At 53.0% G+C, this 18,451-nt stretch overlaps 2 protein-coding genes across 6 annotated transcripts; both read left to right on the forward strand.

Annotated features, from left to right (window-relative positions):
- Positions 1-158: 158 nt before the first annotated feature.
- On the forward strand, positions 159-8,318 carry LOC125331727 (PHD finger protein 7-like). Its single transcript, XM_048316034.1, has 12 exons — positions 159-811; positions 1,723-4,004; positions 5,712-5,822; positions 6,140-6,231; positions 6,316-6,417; positions 6,698-6,822; positions 6,899-7,061; positions 7,148-7,254; positions 7,465-7,578; positions 7,730-7,848; positions 8,003-8,102; positions 8,225-8,318. Exons 2-12 carry the CDS (start codon positions 3,857-3,859, stop codon positions 8,316-8,318), a joined length of 1,275 nt encoding a protein of 424 aa, XP_048171991.1. The 5' UTR covers positions 159-811; positions 1,723-3,856.
- Positions 8,319-9,121: 803 nt separating this feature from the next.
- LOC125331486 (nucleolar protein 8-like) lies at positions 9,122-15,134 on the forward strand. 5 transcript variants are annotated; one of them, XR_007206071.1, is made up of 5 exons: positions 9,122-9,172; positions 9,517-9,791; positions 10,703-12,984; positions 14,692-14,802; positions 15,120-15,134. XR_007206071.1 is itself a non-coding variant. In XM_048315536.1 (4 exons), the coding sequence occupies exons 1-4, from the start codon at positions 9,782-9,784 to the stop codon at positions 12,462-12,464; spliced, it is 330 nt and encodes a 109-aa protein (XP_048171493.1). In that variant the 5' UTR covers positions 9,661-9,781; the 3' UTR covers positions 12,465-12,940. The 5 variants fall into 5 exon arrangements, 1 of the variants encoding a protein (XP_048171493.1); XR_007206072.1 differs by having other exon boundaries at positions 9,139-9,791; positions 10,703-11,346; positions 11,553-12,984; XR_007206069.1 differs by having other exon boundaries at positions 9,139-9,791.
- Positions 15,135-18,451: the final 3,317 nt, after the last annotated feature.

The following is an 18,451-nucleotide window of genomic DNA, read 5'->3' on the forward strand; positions in this document are numbered from 1 at the left end:
GGAGTCGCCGTGACAGGAGCCGCAGGACAGCAGCAACTGCTGAGAGGCCCAGGCGTAGGGTGACATTGCCGGGGACATCCACCAGGAGCAACCGCTCCCGCCAGCGATGTCAGGCCTCAACTCAGGCCTCGAAAAGCAGCATGTAGCATCATCTTTTCTTTCTAGTCCGTCTGTTCTCTGCCGTAAGTGAAGGTGAGGAAGCTCAATACAGGGACCTTGAGATTTGCAGGTCTCTGAGAAAAGTGTATTAACTCTTGACATTGCTATTGGCAGGAATCTGTGCTAAATACCTGATTGCTGTGTTGCCACCTATTAAGTGAAAAGTCACTTAAGGGGGTGGCTAATTAAAAAGGACACTTGTTCCTGCCTTTAGACTCAAACCTCAGATGTTTCCCCACTGCTTACCCTTGAAAGTGAACCACTCCTTAGTGGGCTTGGATACGTTTAGGGAGACAGAAGAGCAAGGTGGCTCTTAGGGAAGCTGTCTTTGGAAAGGACATGTGCTGTGTTGCTATCCTTAAGCAATCTGATTTCAGGAAAGCCAAAAGGAAGAAGAAAGAAGAGAGTGAGACACTGCCTCAAGTGTCTGAAGACATCGATTACGACATTGCTGCTGATTTAAAAGACTTGTTTGGACCTTCAAAGAACAAACCAGAAAACGCTGAGGACATACCCTTGGGACAAAGAGGATGCGCAGGACTCTGTCCCAGCTGACCATCTGGGACCTTTGCCTGCGAACGACGTAGCTCAGGAGTCGAGTGCTTTCACTTTTCCTTCTTTGGAGACACACAGGAGTCGGGCATGAAAGAAGGTAACAGCAGAACCCTTCTAACGGTGCCATTCCTAGGAAGAGCTTAAGGCAGGCACTGCAGAGCAATACGGTGTAAAGAGGGTCAGGATCCAGGGGCTTTTCAGCGGTAGAAGCCAGTAATTAGGCAGAAGCATTTTGATCTTCATTTCTACTTGCCAGGCTTGTGGTAGATTAAGGAGAGGTAACTCGTGCTTGCATCTCAGAGTTTTGAAAGGCGGGCTTTGAGAGAGAAGGCAGTGGGGTCTTTGCAGAGTGGTGAAAAAGCTTGTTGTCATCCCCTAAATTTCTCAAACAGGGAAAAAGGTGACACACCAGTCCTGGCAAGTTTCATAGAACCCAACAAGACTTCAAAGAAAATGTGTGTTAATGTAGAGTGAAGAGCAAAATCCTGGAGCTGACCCCAGGATTCAAGAACATTTTATTAGTTACTGAATTCTATTCTTGGACCTTTAGAAAATGGAAGCTGAATGACACATCATCATTGGCGTGTGCTAACCTCAGATAAAATGAGGCCTTATGAAATGAAGATGAAACAATATTAAATCAAGTCACAGTCTTGTAGGAAAGAAAAGAAACTGTGCAAAGTTACCCAAAAGATTAAAAAACCCAAGGTGCTTTGTGTGCAACAACACAAAGCAACAAGCCCCCCACACTTCTGCTGAATTCAGAAGGTAGTTAGTGTCTTCTGAATGCAGCGATCAAGGTTTAGGAATACGTAGGAGATGCCTAGAACAAAGTGGAAAATACTGGAGCAGAGATTTAGCTCAGAAAATCTGAGGGGAGAAGATTCTGTCCTTCTGAAATCTGCCTTCTCCAGTGTAAGTATTTCACTTGAAAGGAGGGACTTTTCCTGGCAAGTAGAGGGATAACCTGGTTTTGGCTTTTTTTCTTTTTTGGTGCTGTTATTGCAGAGCCTTACATACTTGGACCAATAAAACCGGTGAAAGTCACATGGCAAGAGGATCCACGTTTCCAAGACAGCAGTTCTGAGAGTGATGATGAGCCTGAACCATCAGAAATTGGAAAGGACCAAGAAATGCAAGTTCCATTTGTATTTGTTCTCTCCTTGGTTGTCGTAGTTGGATGCTGTGGGCATATTAAGAGCAGCACTCAGGAAACGGGAAACGGACATTGCACACCTCTGAGCAGTGAAAGTCATCTTGGAAAACCGTCTGTGCTGCACCGAGTCAAAACTCCCAGCAGCCCATTTGATGTGAAGCTGAATATGAAGAGAGAGAAGTTGAGCACAAGAAATTAACTGGGTCGTTTTGGTTTGACCAAACCCAAACTGAGTTTGGCCAAAAGCCAAAGACACAGTCAGTTTTCTTTTAAAAAGTGGGGTTTTTATAGAAGGCTCTGTTTGGTTACTGTGGAGTAAAGCTCTTCAATGTTTACCATTTCTCTGAAGCGCTGCAGCTCTAACTCGTGTTCATGGAATTTGATAGTGCCTTTTAGGATGCTAAAATCCCTTTGTACTTGTCTAGGTTTCTTTCTTTACCACACACGGAAAGTGCTAGAGTCTTCTTCTTCTCCAAAGATGATGAACGCCTAAGAGGTACAACAGAACTTATTCACCCCTTTTGTATTTTTTTCCTTTTAAACTCTTACTGGAATTCAGTGAGGAAAAAATGCTGCCCGCTTATGAATGGTTTGTAGTCAACATTTGCCACCCTTACTCGGGGTCTAGGTTGTGCTAGAAGCCCGTGAGGAAGTCCTGGCAAAATAAAGGCTGAGCAGCTGTCTGGCTTTCTTTTCTTTCAGATAATTGCCTAATAGGTATCTGGACTTTTGGAGCTTACCAAAAAAATAGTCACTGGACAAGTTGCCTAGACATTTCAGACCCTTTCAGGTATGTATATCATCTTTAACTTTTTCTTGTCTTTCTGCTGTTATCATTAAGAACGTTGAGTATTCTTATCAGCCACATATGCCCGTGGGGTTCTTTGTCCTCCTGAATCTCGGTTTTTCTCTTCTGAATCCAGTGAATTTTGTACTAAAAACCAAGGAAAACAACAGTCAAAGAAAACATACGCAGCCCTAAACATTCCACAGGCCACCAAAACAATGGCTTGTTACATTTGATAGAACACAGTTTTAGGACAGCCTTAAAGGATGTTTGTTTCTTGAGACCTACTAGATAACTGTGATGCAACGAGCTGATGTGTTCATACAGTTACTGTCCTGCGTGCTTCCAGCCTGTCTGATTTACAGCGCGTGTTAAAATGGGGATCTCAGTCGTCAGCAGCCATCAGTTTTGGGGGGAGATGTGTGATCCTGGTGTTGAGCTTTTCCTGGAGCAGCTGCTATTTCACTGCAATCTAGATTTCAGCATGTTCAGGAAAACTGCTGCTGCCTTTCATTTCTCGCAGTACACGCGGCTGTAACACCGAACATTTCTGTCGGAGCTCACGTGTGGTGGTGGGGGGAAGCGAATGGGAAGGATGTGGAGAATAGAGCTGCTGACTTTACTGCTGTGTTGCTCATGAGTGATCCAAGCAGCAGCATCATCAGAAGTGTTTAACCCTTATAATTGGTTCTTTGTTTTGTGCAGAGGGCCCAAAGTTATTTTGTAGATCAGTAGAGCTCAGTGAAGAAAAAGAGGGTTGGGAAGACAGACGTAGATTATTGCTTGAGGTGAGTATGAAACGTCTGTTCCCTGGTAACTGTGGCTGAAAGCTGAGCACGAGGAGGGAAGAGGGCTATGAATCTGCATGAGAAATTAATTCAGGACCTCAACAAGAGCCTGAAACTTTGTAATTACCAGAGAACAAAAGTGGTTTAGTATACTGGTGTGTATAACATCAGGTTGTGATGTCACTCAGGTAAACCACTAAATCTCTGCACGTTACGGGACAGGACCAGAGACTTAACTGTACATAGAGAAAGTGTTCAAGAGAAACAGTGAGTTCAGAGACTTCTCCTAATAGTGGATTCAGAAACTTCTCCTAATAATACGTTGGATTTTCACCATTTTCTGGAATGCCGAAGGAAGCATAAGGACGCCAAAAGAAAAGTGAAAGCAAACCAATAAATCTTCTTTTACTGATGAGAAGCGTGTCATGTTTCTTCCTTGAAGAAGTTGCAAACCAATGTTACTTTGGAAATCCTTTCCAAGATCTAATAGGAAAAACTTTTGGCCAAAACTGTCAGCCTGTGTTTCTGAATAGGAATACGTGTCCTGTGTCAATTCAAGGTTTGTACCAGGGTTTGGGGTTTTCTGTGTGTAGGGCTTCAATGTCAGTTGCTTCTTGGCCGGACTTTTGATAATTAGATCATGTAACGAAGACAACATTTTACTGTGTCCTCGTGTCCAGTGCTGCACAGGGTTGGGAAAGAGCAGGTAGCTCTGTGTCTATACATAACTTGCAGGGGCAGCACAGGAGCAGCTCCCAGGGCCTGGGGAACAAGGAGGTTCATGGCGCTGAGGACAAAGTGTCCAGAGCTCGGCATAGTCCGGCTGAGCTCTTCTGGCTCCTTCTGCTTCGAGCCCTTGCCGAGACACGGGTTCACTACAGACCCCGGGGTGCCACTTCCCAACTTAGCCCTCTTCCTCTGCCTCCTCCCTGCCTCCTGCATAAAGGCACTCCCTGGCATTGCGCCAGCTGTGCCTCCCTCCTAGTTCAGTGAAGGCATCCTTGTCCTCCCAAGGTGCCTCTCCCATGGAGTCAGGAAAATTGATGAACTCCCGCTGCCCCGGCATCAGGCAGGTGTAGGGTGTCCCTGCTCGTCACCCCTTGCTTTCCAGGGGTCCCGCTGATTGTTCTAGAAGCCATTGATCTGGATTTTCCAGGAGCATGCTTGCAAAGACGTGAATGAGAAAAGGCCAAAAGAACAGTTTGTGCTTCTCTTCTAGCTGTTTTTTTCAATATATTTATTGGCTAGTAGGAAAGCATGGACCAAACTGGCAAAAGTGCCTTTCATGTGGGAAAAGCATCCTCCTGCATTTGACTTCTGAGTCGAGGACTGTTTCAAGCTCTCCAGTCAGATGCCCGCAGAAAACTCCCTCTGAATTCTCTGGGTTTCCATCAGAGTCAGTGTAAAAGCTGGCGTTTCTCAGGAGCTTATCACTAAATTTTCCATTTAATACTAAATGTCAAAGTTGTTAGTTCATAGGGTGACAGGATAATTGAGGTTGGGAGCCACGTGCGGTGGTCTCCAGTTTTATCTCCTGTTCCCAACACTGACCAGCAAGAGTATCAAATCAGGTTCCTCTGGGATTTCTCCAGACAGGTCTCAGGGAAAACGTCGCTCCACCTGGGGCAGCTTTTGAATCTGTCCAGTGCAAGAGAGCCCACAAGCTCTCTGGGCAGCCGACTGCCAGGGGCAGGAGCCCTGGAGTGGCACTGCCTGAACAACCCCTTTCTGCCAACAGTGCCACCCTCGATGGCTGCCCCAGGGCCTGGCATTTGACCCTGCACTTGCTGCAGGAGCCCCTGCCCTGGTTGGGCTCTGACCAAAGGCTCGGACCCATCTCAGAACCTCGGTTCCCAAGGGTGGCGTGGGACTGAGGCCATCGCTGCCCCTATTTTGGGTGCGCGTTGCTGATGTCAGAATGGCCATTGTGACCCGTGCGACCAAGGCCACCAGAGGGAACGCTGGGCTCAGGCCGTGTGTCAGTGCGACCTGACAACGGGAGGAGAAGGTAGGACAGGGACGGGGCTGCCCAGGGACCAGAGGGGCCCCACACCTCGGGGCTCTGGGCCTGTGCTGCAGGCTCACCTGCCTCTCCCTTCCCAGACGCAGCAGAGGAACATCCACGGGAGACAGCAGTGTTCCTCGACGCGGTGACGGGAGGAGAAGGCGGACTGGAGCAGGGCTCACGCAGGGCTCACCAGGGAGTAGTGCCCTCGTGGCTCTGGGCCGGTTCTGCAAACTCCCCACACTCTTCTTTCTCCCACAGAGGGAGAGGACGAGCGCCTGGAGAAGGTCGCGGTGTTCCTGCACGGGGACTCATCGCAGACCAGAACCATGGCAGAAGGGAAGCAGGAGGCCTCTGATGCCAGGGAGCCAGGTGAGGGCAAAGCAGCCCTCCCGCAGCCTGGCACAGGGGCTGTCGGGGCAGCCAGCGTGGGGCCCGGAGCGGAGGCAGGGGGAGGCAGGAGCTGCCCAGCCATGCTGGGGCTGGGAGCCTCCTTCCTGCCCAAGGGGGGCCCAGCCGGGCCAGGGGGCAGCTGTGGGGACGCCCGCGCTGTCCCCTGCTCCCCAAGGCCTCCAGGCCTGCCCATCAGCCAGGCAGGCAGGGCCAGAGCAGCCCTTGGGGCCGATGCTGCGGGCTAAGAGCCCCGCAGAGGTGCTCGTGCCCGGTGCCATTGGCTCTGTCCCCTGCAGCATGCCTGCTGTGCCGCCGCGCAGAGGCTGACCCGGACATCTGCGGCGACAAACAGGAGAAGCACGGGCTCTGTGCCCACATCTTCTGCCTGGTGAGTTGCACCGGGCCTCCCTCCGGCATTGCAGTGGGCAGCCCCTGCCACTCTCTCCTCATCAGCTCCCTGTCTTTGCCACAGAATTTCGCCAGCCTCATTTTTCGACAAGACGATGATCAGACCGGATTCACGGGCTGTCGCCCTCGCGATATCCAACTTGCAGTCAGCCGGGCAGCTCAGGAGGTGAGAGCCTGACAAGAGCAGGGAGGTTTGTGCCAGGCGAGGTTTGCCAGTGCTTAGCCCAGACCCCACAAAAGAAAGGCCGGCCCTTCCCACCAGCTGTGGGACAAAAGTCTGGCTCCCAGCAGCTCCACAGAGGCTCTGGCACAGGAGCCTCTTCCTCCAGGCGGGTCTGTGGGCTGAGACCCAGCAGCGGCCACAGTCCTGCGCCCTGCCCGGAGCCGTGAGGCTGCCTGGGGAGGCCCCGAGGCTGCTGCTGATGGGGCTGCTTGGCTCTTTCCAGCACTGCTGCGTCTGTGGGGAGACTGGGGCCACCATCATGTGCTGTCAGGAAGACTGCGACAGATGGTTCCACCTGCCCTGTGCCAAGGAGGGTCACTGTGTGACTCAGTACATAACCCCATACAGGTACCTCCTCTCCCCTTCTGGCCACCCCTGTGGAAGGACCCAGCATTTCTCACTTTGCTCGTCCCTTTTCCCCCAGGTCCTTCTGCCCTGAGCACTGCCCAGAACAGGATGTGAGGGCGATTCCGGAGCCAGGCACCGAATGCCCCATCTGCATGGAGCCTGTGGAGGAGAGAAAGAGCTACACAACACTGGTGTGCCCAGCGTGCAAAAAGGCCTGGTTCCACAGGGACTGCATCCAGGTAGGAGCCATTTCCGCAGCCCCGGGGCACAGCAGGTGCTCAGCAGCATGAGGGCCTTGCTCACGCTGCTGCTGTTTGCCCTGCAGGGACAGGCCTTGCGCGCTGGTGCATTGTACTTCCAGTGCCCCCTTTGCAGAGACGATGATGAGTTTGCTGTCCAAATGTTCGTCATGGGGATCCGAATCCCCTTCAGGTTGGTGTCCTTCTGCCTGGCTCACAACACAGGAGGGGGCAGCTGCTGTGCCAGGCCCTGCCCCCGCAGTCCTGGCCCTGCCCTGTCCCGTGAGTCTGGGCTTCAGCTTCACGCAAGACTTGCAAAAGCACCGGAGGAAGAGCAGGGACAGCCTGTACGTCCAGGATGGCAGAGCAGCACAAGCTCATCAGCTTTTCCTTTCCCCATCAGACAGCCAACATGGGAGGACAACGATGCCTTTGCAGAATTAGGAGAGAGGCACAGCTGGTGCAATGCCAGGAAGTGCCTTTATCCAGGAGGCAGGGAGGAGGCAGAGGAAGAGGGGTAAGCTGGGCAGCTGCACCCCAGGGCTCTGCAGGGAACCTGTGTCTCGGCAAGGGCTCGAAGCAGAAGGAGGCAGAAGAAGAGCTCAGCCGGACAATCCCGAGCTGTGGACACTTTGTCCTCAGTGCCATGAACCCATTTGCTTTCCCAGGCCCTGGGAACTGCTCCTGTGCTCCTCCTGTGCTGCTGAGGGCACCCACAGGCGCTGCTCTGGCCTCACAAGCAACACTCCCAGCTGGGAGTGCGACAGCTGTGCTGGTCTGGGCACAGGTATGAGGCAACGCAGCTGCGTGGCCCTGGGCTGGGGTCAGTGCCAAGGCTGGGCTTGGCAGAGCCCGTCCGCTCCTGGAGAGCTGGGGGCACTGCTCTGGCCTGGCCTGGCCCAGGCCTGCTGGGCCCCTCTCATTCCTGCTTCCCCTTACAGCCCCCAGGGATGAGCCTGAGCTCAATGCCCCCAGGGATGAGCCTGAGCTCAATGCCCCCAGGGATGAGCCGGAGCTCAATGTCCCCAGCCTGGCCGGACAGTCAGGATTGGAGCCTTCTCATGGATTGGAGCCTTCCCATAGCTCTGCACAATCCGAGGCCATCAGCCCCAACTCTGGCATCCTGGCACCATCGGGTGTGCCTCCCCTGTCTCCGTCTCCAGAGACCAGCAAACGCAGCAGCGTCCAACATGCACCAATGAGGCAGCTGCTGCAATCTTCCTCGCTGGAGAGCAGCAGCCCCTGCACGGAGAGTGAGGTGACATCAAGGTCATCAGACACCAGCCATTCCAGAAGCTCTGGGTCTGACCGCAGGCAAAATCGCTCTCGCCGGCAAAGTTGGGCCTCAAATCCACCTGTCCGGTCGAGGAGTCGCCGTGACAGGAGCCAGAGGACAGGACCAAGGGCTGAGAGGCCCAGGCACAGAAGGACACCATCAGAGACATCCCCCAGACGCAGCCGCTCGCGCCAGCAACGTCGGGCCTCAAATCCACCTGTCCGGTCGCGGAGTCGCCGTGACAGGAGCCAGAGGACAGCACCAAGGGCTGAGACGCCCAGGCCGAGGGAGACAACATCAGGGACATCCACCAGGAGCAACCGCTCCCGCCGGCGACGTCAGGCCTCAAATCCACCTCTCCAGTCGAGGAGTCGCCGTGACAGGAGCCGCAGGACAGCAGCAACTGCTGAGAGGCCCAGGCCGAGGGAGACACCATCAGAGACATCCCCCAGACGCAGCCGCACCCGCCAGCGACGTCGCGCCTCAAATCCACCTCTCCAGTCGAGGAGTCGCCGTGACAGGAGCCGCAGGACAGCAGCAACTGCTGAGAGGCCCAGGCCGAGGGAGACACCATCAGAGACATCCCCCAGACGCAGCCGCACCCGCCAGCGACGTCGCGCCTCAAATCCACCTGTCCGGTCGAGGAGTCGCCGTGACAGGAGCCGCAGCACAGCAGCAACTGCTGAGAGGCCCAGGCGTAGGGTGACATTGCCGGGGACATCCACCAGGAGCAACCGCTCCCGCCAGCGACGTCAGGCCTCAACTCAGGCCTCGAAAAGCAGCATGTAGCGTCATCTTTTCTTTCTAGTCCGTCTGTTCTCTGCCGTAAGTGAAGGTGAGGAAGCTCAATACAGGGACCTTGAGATTTGCAGGTCTCTGAGAAAAGTGTATTAACTCTTGACATTGCTATTGGCAGGAATCTGTGCTAAATACCTGATTGCTGTGTTGCCACCTATTAAGTGAAAAGTCACTTAAGGGGGTGGCTAATTAAAAAGGACACTTGTTCCTGCCTTTAGACTCAAACCTCAGATGTTTCCCCACTGCTTACCCTTGAAAGTGAACCACTCCTTAGTGGGCTTGGATACGTTTAGGGAGACAGAAGAGCAAGGTGGCTCTTAGGGAAGCTGTCTTTGGAAAGGACATGTGCTGTGTTGCTATCCTTAAGCAATCTGATTTCAGGAAAGCCAAAAGGAAGAAGAAAGAAGAGAGTGAGACACTGCCTCAAGTGTCTGAAGACATCGATTACGACATTGCTGCTGATTTAAAAGACTTGTTTGGACCTTCAAAGAACAAACCAGAAAACGCTGAGGACATACCCTTGGGACAAAGAGGATGCGCAGGACTCTGTCCCAGCTGACCATCTGGGACCTTTGCCTGCGAACGACGTAGCTCAGGAGTCGAGTGCTTTCACTTTTCCTTCTTTGGAGACACACAGGAGTCGGGCATGAAAGAAGGTAACAGCAGAACCCTTCTAACGGTGCCATTCCTAGGAAGAGCTTAAGGCAGGCACTGCAGAGCAATACGGTGTAAAGAGGGTCAGGATCCAGGGGCTTTTCAGCGGTAGAAGCCAGTAATTAGGCAGAAGCATTTTGATCTTCATTTCTACTTGCCAGGCTTGTGGTAGATTAAGGAGAGGTAACTCGTGCTTGCATCTCAGAGTTTTGAAAGGCGGGCTTTGAGAGAGAAGGCAGTGGGGTCTTTGCAGAGTGGTGAAAAAGCTTGTTGTCATCCCCTAAATTTCTCAAACAGGGAAAAAGGTGACACACCAGTCCTGGCAAGTTTCATAGAACCCAACAAGACTTCAAAGAAAATGTGTGTTAATGTAGAGTGAAGAGCAAAATCCTGGAGCTGACCCCAGGATTCAAGAACATTTTATTAGTTACTGAATTCTATTCTTGGACCTTTAGAAAATGGAAGCTGAATGACACATCATCATTGGCGTGTGCTAACCTCAGATAAAATGAGGCCTTATGAAATGAAGATGAAACAATATTAAATCAAGTCACAGTCTTGTAGGAAAGAAAAGAAACTGTGCAAAGTTACCCAAAAGATTAAAAAACCCAAGGTGCTTTGTGTGCAACAACACAAAGCAACAAGCCCCCCACACTTCTGCTGAATTCAGAAGGTAGTTAGTGTCTTCTGAATGCAGCGATCAAGGTTTAGGAATACGTAGGAGATGCCTAGAACAAAGTGGAAAATACTGGAGCAGAGATTTAGCTCAGAAAATCTGAGGGGAGAAGATTCTGTCCTTCTGAAATCTGCCTTCTCCAGTGTAAGTATTTCACTTGAAAGGAGGGACTTTTCCTGGCAAGTAGAGGGATAACCTGGTTTTGGCTTTTTTTCTTTTTTGGTGCTGTTATTGCAGAGCCTTACATACTTGGACCAATAAAACCGGTGAAAGTCACATGGCAAGAGGATCCACGTTTCCAAGACAGCAGTTCTGAGAGTGATGATGAGCCTGAACCATCAGAAATTGGAAAGGACCAAGAAATGCAAGTTCCATTTGTATTTGTTCTCTCCTTGGTTGTCGTAGTTGGATGCTGTGGGCATATTAAGAGCAGCACTCAGGAAACGGGAAACGGACATTGCACACCTCTGAGCAGTGAAAGTCATCTTGGAAAACCGTCTGTGCTGCACCGAGTCAAAACTCCCAGCAGCCCATTTGATGTGAAGCTGAATATGAAGAGAGAGAAGTTGAGCACAAGAAATTAACTGGGTCGTTTTGGTTTGACCAAACCCAAACTGAGTTTGGCCAAAAGCCAAAGACACAGTCAGTTTTCTTTTAAAAAGTGGGGTTTTTATAGAAGGCTCTGTTTGGTTACTGTGGAGTAAAGCTCTTCAATGTTTACCATTTCTCTGAAGCGCTGCAGCTCTAACTCGTGTTCATGGAATTTGATAGTGCCTTTTAGGATGCTAAAATCCCTTTGTACTTGTCTAGGTTTCTTTCTTTACCACACACGGAAAGTGCTAGAGTCTTCTTCTTCTCCAAAGATGATGAACGCCTAAGAGGTACAACAGAACTTATTCACCCCTTTTGTATTTTTTTCCTTTTAAACTCTTACTGGAATTCAGTGAGGAAAAAATGCTGCCCGCTTATGAATGGTTTGTAGTCAACATTTGCCACCCTTACTTGGGGTCTAGGTTGTGCTAGAAGCCCGTGAGGAAGTCCTGGCAAAATAAAGGCTGAGCAGCTGTCTGGCTTTCTTTTCTTTCAGATAATTGCCTAATAGGTATCTGGACTTTTGGAGCTTACCAAAAAAATAGTCACTGGACAAGTTGCCTAGACATTTCAGACCCTTTCAGGTATGTATATCATCTTTAACTTTTTCTTGTCTTTCTGCTGTTATCATTAAGAACGTTGAGTATTCTTATCAGCCACATATGCCCGTGGGGTTCTTTGTCCTCCTGAATCTCGGTTTTTCTCTTCTGAATCCAGTGAATTTTGTACTAAAAACCAAGGAAAACAACAGTCAAAGAAAACATACGCAGCCCTAAACATTCCACAGGCCACCAAAACAATGGCTTGTTACATTTGATAGAACACAGTTTTAGGACAGCCTTAAAGGATGTTTGTTTCTTGAGACCTACTAGATAACTGTGATGCAACGAGCTGATGTGTTCATACAGTTACTGTCCTGCGTGCTTCCAGCCTGTCTGATTTACAGCGCGTGTTAAAATGGGGATCTCAGTCGTCAGCAGCCATCAGTTTTGGGGGGAGATGTGGGATCCTGGTGTTGAGCTTTTCCTGGAGCAGCTGCTATTTCACTGCAATCTAGATTTCAGCATGTTCAGGAAAACTGCTGCTGCCTTTCATTTCTCGCAGTACACGCGGCTGTAACACCGAACATTTCTGTCGGAGCTCACGTGTGGTGGTGGGGGGAAGCGAATGGGAAGGATGTGGAGAATAGAGCTGCTGACTTTACTGCTGTGTTGCTCATGAGTGATCCAAGCAGCAGCATCATCAGAAGTGTTTAACCCTTATAATTGGTTCTTTGTTTTGTGCAGAGGGCCCAAAGTTATTTTGTAGATCAGTAGAGCTCAGTGAAGAAAAAGAGGGTTGGGAAGACAGACGTAGATTATTGCTTGAGGTGAGTATGAAACGTCTGTTCCCTGGTAACTGTGGCTGAAAGCTGAGCACGAGGAGGGAAGAGGGCTATGAATCTGCATGAGAAATTAATTCAGGACCTCAACAAGAGCCTGAAACTTTGTAATTACCAGAGAACAAAAGTGGTTTAGTATACTGGTGTGTATAACATCAGGTTGTGATGTCACTCAGGTAAACCACTAAATCTCTGCACGTTACGGGACAGGACCAGAGACTTAACTGTACATAGAGAAAGTGTTCAAGAGAAACAGTGAGTTCAGAGACTTCTCCTAATAGTGGATTCAGAAACTTCTCCTAATAATACGTTGGATTTTCACCATTTTCTGGAATGCCGAAGGAAGCATAAGGACGCCAAAAGAAAAGTGAAAGCAAACCAATAAATCTTCTTTTACTGATGAGAAGCGTGTCATGTTTCTTCCTTGAAGAAGTTGCAAACCAATGTTACTTTGGAAATCCTTTCCAAGATCTAATAGGAAAAACTTTTGGCCAAAACTGTCAGCCTGTGTTTCTGAATAGGAATACGTGTCCTGTGTCAATTCAAGGTTTGTACCAGGGTTTGGGGTTTTCTGTGTGTAGGGCTTCAATGTCAGTTGCTTCTTGGCCGGACTTTTGATAATTAGATCATGTAACGAAGACAACATTTTACTGTGTCCTCGTGTCCAGTGCTGCACAGGGTTGGGAAAGAGCAGGTAGCTCTGTGTCTATACATAACTTGCAGGGGCAGCACAGGAGCAGCTCCCAGGGCCTGGGGAACAAGGAGGTTCATGGCGCTGAGGACAAAGTGTCCAGAGCTCGGCATAGTCCGGCTGAGCTCTTCTGGCTCCTTCTGCTTCGAGCCCTTGCCGAGACACGGGTTCACTACAGACCCCGGGGTGCCACTTCCCAACTTAGCCCTCTTCCTCTGCCTCCTCCCTGCCTCCTGCATAAAGGCACTCCCTGGCATTGCGCCAGCTGTGCCTCTCTCCTAGTTCAGTGAAGGCATCCTTGTCCTCCCAAGGTGCCTCTCCCATGGAGTCAGGAAAATTGATGAACTCCCGCTGCCCCGGCATCAGGCAGGTGCAGGGTGTCCCTGCTCGTCACCCCTTGCTTTCCAGGGGTCCCGCTGATTGTTCTAGAAGCCATTGATCTGGATTTTCCAGGAGCATGCTTGCAAAGACGTGAATGAGAAAAGGCCAAAAGAACGGTTTGTGCTTCTCTTCTAGCTGTTTTTTTCAATATATTTATTGGCTAGTAGGAAAGCATGGACCAAACTGGCAAAAGTGCCTTTCATGTGGGAAAAGCATCCTCCTGCATTTGACTTCTGAGTCGAGGACTGTTTCAAGCTCTCCAGTCAGATGCCCGCAGAAAACTCCCTCTGAATTCTCTGGGTTTCCATCAGAGTCAGTGTAAAAGCTGGCGTTTCTCAGGAGCTTATCACTAAATTTTCCATTTAATACTAAATGTCAAAGTTGTTAGTTCATAGGGTGACAGGATAATTGAGGTTGGGAGCCACGTGCGGTGGTCTCCAGTTTTATCTCCTGTTCCCAACACTGACCAGCAAGAGTATCAAATCGGGTTCCTCTGGGATTTCTCCAGACAGGTCTCAGGGAAAACGTCGCTCCACCTGGGGCAGCTTTTGAATCTGTCCAGTGCAAGAGAGCCCACAAGCTCTCTGGGCAGCCGACTGCCAGGGGCAGGAGCCCTGGAGTGGCACTGCCTGAACAACCCCTTTCTGCCAACAGTGCCACCCTCGATGGCTGCCCCAGGGCCTGGCATTTGACCCTGCACTTGCTGCAGGAGCCCCTGCCCTGGTTGGGCTCTGACCAAAGGCTCGGACCCATCTCAGAACCTCGGTTCCCAAGGGTGGCGTGAGACTGAGGCCATCGCTGCCCCTATTTTGGGTGCGCGTTGCTGATGTCAGAATGGCCATTGTGACCCGTGCGACCAAGGCCACCAGAGGGAACGCTGGGCTCAGGCCGTGTGTCAGTGCGACCTGACAACGGGAGGAGAAGGTAGGACAGGGACGGGGCTGCCCAGGGACCAGAGGGGCCCCACACCTCGGGGCTCTGGGCCTGTGCTGCAGGCTCACCTGCCTCTCCCTTCCCAGACGCAGCAGAGGAACATCCACGGGAGACAGCAGTGTTCCTCGACGCGGTGACGGGAGGAGAAGGCGGACTGGAGCAGGGCTCACGCAGGGCTCACCAGGGAGTAGTGCCCTCGTGGCTCTGGGCCGGTTCTGCAAACTCCCCACACTCTTCTTTCTCCCACAGAGGGAGAGGACGAGCGCCTGGAGAAGGTCGCGGTGTTCCTGCACGGGGACTCATCGCAGACCAGAACCATGGCAGAAGGGAAGCAGGAGGCCTCTGATGCCAGGGAGCCAGGTGAGGGCAAAGCAGCCCTCCCGCAGCCTGGCACAGGGGCTGTCGGGGCAGCCAGCGTGGGGCCCGGAGCGGAGGCAGGGGGAGGCAGGAGCTGCCCAGCCATGCTGGGGCTGGGAGCCTCCTTCCTGCCCAAGGGGGGCCCAGCCGGGCCAGGGGGCAGCTGTGGGGACGCCCGCGCTGTCCCCTGCTCCCCAAGGCCTCCAGGCCTGCCCATCAGCCAGGCAGGCAGGGCCAGAGCAGCCCTTGGGGCCGATGCTGCGGGCTAAGAGCCCCGCAGAGGTGCTCGTGCCCGGTGCCATTGGCTCTGTCCCCTGCAGCATGCCTGCTGTGCCGCCGCGCAGAGGCTGACCCGGACATCTGCGGCGACAAACAGGAGAAGCACGGGCTCTGTGCCCACATCTTCTGCCTGGTGAGTTGCACCGGGCCTCCCTCCGGCATTGCAGTGGGCAGCCCCTGCCACTCTCTCCTCATCAGCTCCCTGTCTTTGCCACAGAATTTCGCCATGTCCAATTTTCGACAAGAAAAGCGTCGTGTAGGATTCATGGGCTATCGCCCTCGCGATATCCAACTTGCAGTCAGCCGGGCGGCTCAGAAGGTGAGAGCCTGACAAGAGCAGGGAGGTTTGTGCCAGGCGAGGTTTGCCAGTGCTTAGCCCAGACCCCACAAAAGAAAGGCCGGCCCTTCCCACCAGCTGTGGGACAAAAGTCTGGCTCCCAGCAGCTCCACAGAGGCTCTGGCACAGGAGCCTCTTCCTCCAGGCGGGTCTGTGGGCTGAGACCCAGCAGCGGCCACAGTCCTGCGCCCTGCCCGGAGCCGTGAGGCTGCCTGGGGAGGCCCCGAGGCTGCTGCTGATGGGGCTGCTTGGCTCTTTCCAGCACTGCTGCGTCTGTGGGGAGACTGGGGCCACCATCATGTGCTGTCAGGAAGACTGCGACAGATGGTTCCACCTGCCCTGTGCCAAGGAGGGTCACTGTGTGACTGAATACATAACCCCATACAGGTACCTCCTCTCCCCTTCTGGCCACCCCTGTGGAAGGACCCAGCATTTCCCACTTTGCTCGTCCCTTTTCCCCCAGCTCCTTCTGCCCTGAGCACTGCCCAGAACAGGATGTGAGGGCGATTCCGGAGCCAGGCACCGAATGCCCCATCTGCATGGAGCCTGTGGAGGAGAGAAAGAGCTACACAACACTGGTGTGCCCAGCGTGCAAAAAGGCCTGGTTCCACAGGGACTGCATCCAGGTAGGAGCCATTTCCGCAGCCCCGGGGCACAGCAGGTGCTCAGCAGCATGAGGGCCTTGCTCACGCTGCTGCTGTTTGCCCTGCAGGGACAGGCCTTGCGCGCTGGTGCATTGTACTTCCAGTGCCCCCTCTGCAGAGACGATGATGAGTTTGCTGTCCAAATGTTCGTCATGGGGATCCGAATCCCCTTCAGGTTGGTGTCCTTCTGCCTGGCTCACAACACAGGAGGGGGCAGCTGCTGTGCCAGGCCCTGCCCCCGCAGTCCTGGCCCTGCCCTGTCCCGTGAGTCTGGGCTTCAGCTTCACGCAAGACTTGCAAAAGCACCGGAGGAAGAGCAGGGACAGCCTGTACGTCCAGGATGGCAGAGCAGCACAAGCTCATCAGCTTTTCCTTTCCCCATCAGACAGCCAACATGGGAGGACAACGATGCCTTTGCAGAATTAGGAGAGAGGCACAGCTGGTGCAATGCCAGGAAGTGCCTTTATCCAGGAGGCAGGGAGGAGGCAGAGGAAGAGGGGTAAGCTGGGCAGCTGCACCCCAGGGCTCTGCAGGGAACCTGTGTCTCGGCAAGGGCTCGAAGCAGAAGGAGGCAGAAGAAGAGCTCAGCCGGACAATCCCGAGCTGTGGACACTTTGTCCTCAGTGCCATGAACCCATTTGCTTTCCCAGGCCCTGGGAACTGCTCCTGTGCTCCTCCTGTGCTGCTGAGGGCACCCACAGGCGCTGCTCTGGCCTCACAAGCAACACTCCCAGCTGGGAGTGCGACAGCTGTGCTGGTCTGGGCACAGGTATGAGGCAACGCAGCTGCGTGGCCCTGGGCTGGGGTCAGTGCCAAGGCTGGGCTTGGCAGAGCCCGTCCGCTCCTGGAGGGCTGGGGGCACCGCTCTGGCCGGGCCTGGCCCAGGCCTGCTGGGCCCCTCTCATTCCTGCTTCCCCTTACAGCCCCCAGGGATGAGCCGGAGCTCAATGCCCCCAGGGATGAGCCTGAGCTCAATGCCCCCAGGGATGAGCCGGAGCTCAATGTCCCCAGCCTGGCCGGACAGTCAGGATTGGAGCCTTCTCATGGATTGGAGCCTTCCCATAGCTCTGCACAATCCGAGGCCATCAGCCCCAACTCTGGCATCCTGGCACCATCGGGTGTGCCTCCCCTGTCTCCGTCTCCAGAGACCAGCAAACACAGCAGCGTCCAACATGCACCAATGAGGCAGCTGCTGCAATCTTCCTCGCTGGAGAGCAGCAGCCCCTGCACGGAGAGTGAGGTGACATCAAGGTCATCAGACACCAGCCATTCCAGAGGCTCTGGGTCTGACCGCAGGCAAAATCGCTCTCGCCGGCAAAGTTGGGCCTCAAATCCACCTGTCCGGTCGAGGAGTCGCCGTGACAGGAGCCAGAGGACAGGACCAAGGGCTGAGAGGCCCAGGCACAGAAGGACACCATCAGAGACATCCCCCAGACGCAGCCGCTCGCGCCAGCAACGTCGGGCCTCAAATCCACCTGTCCGGTCGCGGAGTCGCCGTGACAGGAGCCAGAGGACAGCACCAAGGGCTGAGACGCCCAGGCCGAGGGAGACAACATCAGGGACATCCACCAGGAGCAACCGCTCCCGCCGGCGACGTCAGGCCTCAAATCCACCTCTCCAGTCGAGGAGTCGCCGTGACAGGAGCCGCAGGACAGCAGCAACTGCTGAGAGGCCCAGGCCGAGGGAGACACCATCAGAGACATCCCCCAGACGCAGCCGCACCCGCCAGCGACTTCGCGCCTCAAATCCACCTGTCCGGTCGAGGAGTCGCCGTGACAGGAGCCGCAGCACAGCAGCAACTGCTGAGAGGCCCAGGCGTAGGGTGACATTGCCGGGGACATCCACCAGGAGCAACCGCTCCCGCCAGCGACGTCAGGCCTCAACTCAGGCCTCGAAAATCAGCATGTAGCGTCATCTTTTCTTTCTAGTCCGTCTGTTCTCTGCCGTAAGTGAAGATGAGGAAGCTCAATACAGGGACCTTGAGATTTGCAGGTCTCTGAGAAAAGTGTATTAACTCTTGACATTGCTATTGGCAGGAATCTGTGCTAAATACCTGATTGCTGTGTTGCCACCTATTAAGTGAAAAGTCACTTAAGGGGGTGGCTAATTAAAAAGGACACTTGTTCCTGCCTTTAGACTCAAACCTCAGATGTTTCCCCACTGCTTACCCTTGAAAGTGAACCACTCCTTAGTGGGCTTGGATACGTTTAGGGAGACAGAAGAGCAAGGTGGCTCTTAGGGAAGCTGTCTTTGGAAAGGACATGTGCTGTGTTGCTATCCTTAAGCAATCTGATTTCAGGAAAGCCAAAAGGAAGAAGAAAGAAGAGAGTGAGACACTGCCTCAAGTGTCTGAAGACATCGATTACGACATTGCTGCTGATTTAAAAGACTT

This window comes from Corvus hawaiiensis, chromosome 11 (genome assembly GCF_020740725.1).
Source record: "Corvus hawaiiensis isolate bCorHaw1 chromosome 11, bCorHaw1.pri.cur, whole genome shotgun sequence".
In the NCBI taxonomy this organism is placed as follows: domain Eukaryota; kingdom Metazoa; phylum Chordata; class Aves; order Passeriformes; family Corvidae; genus Corvus; species Corvus hawaiiensis.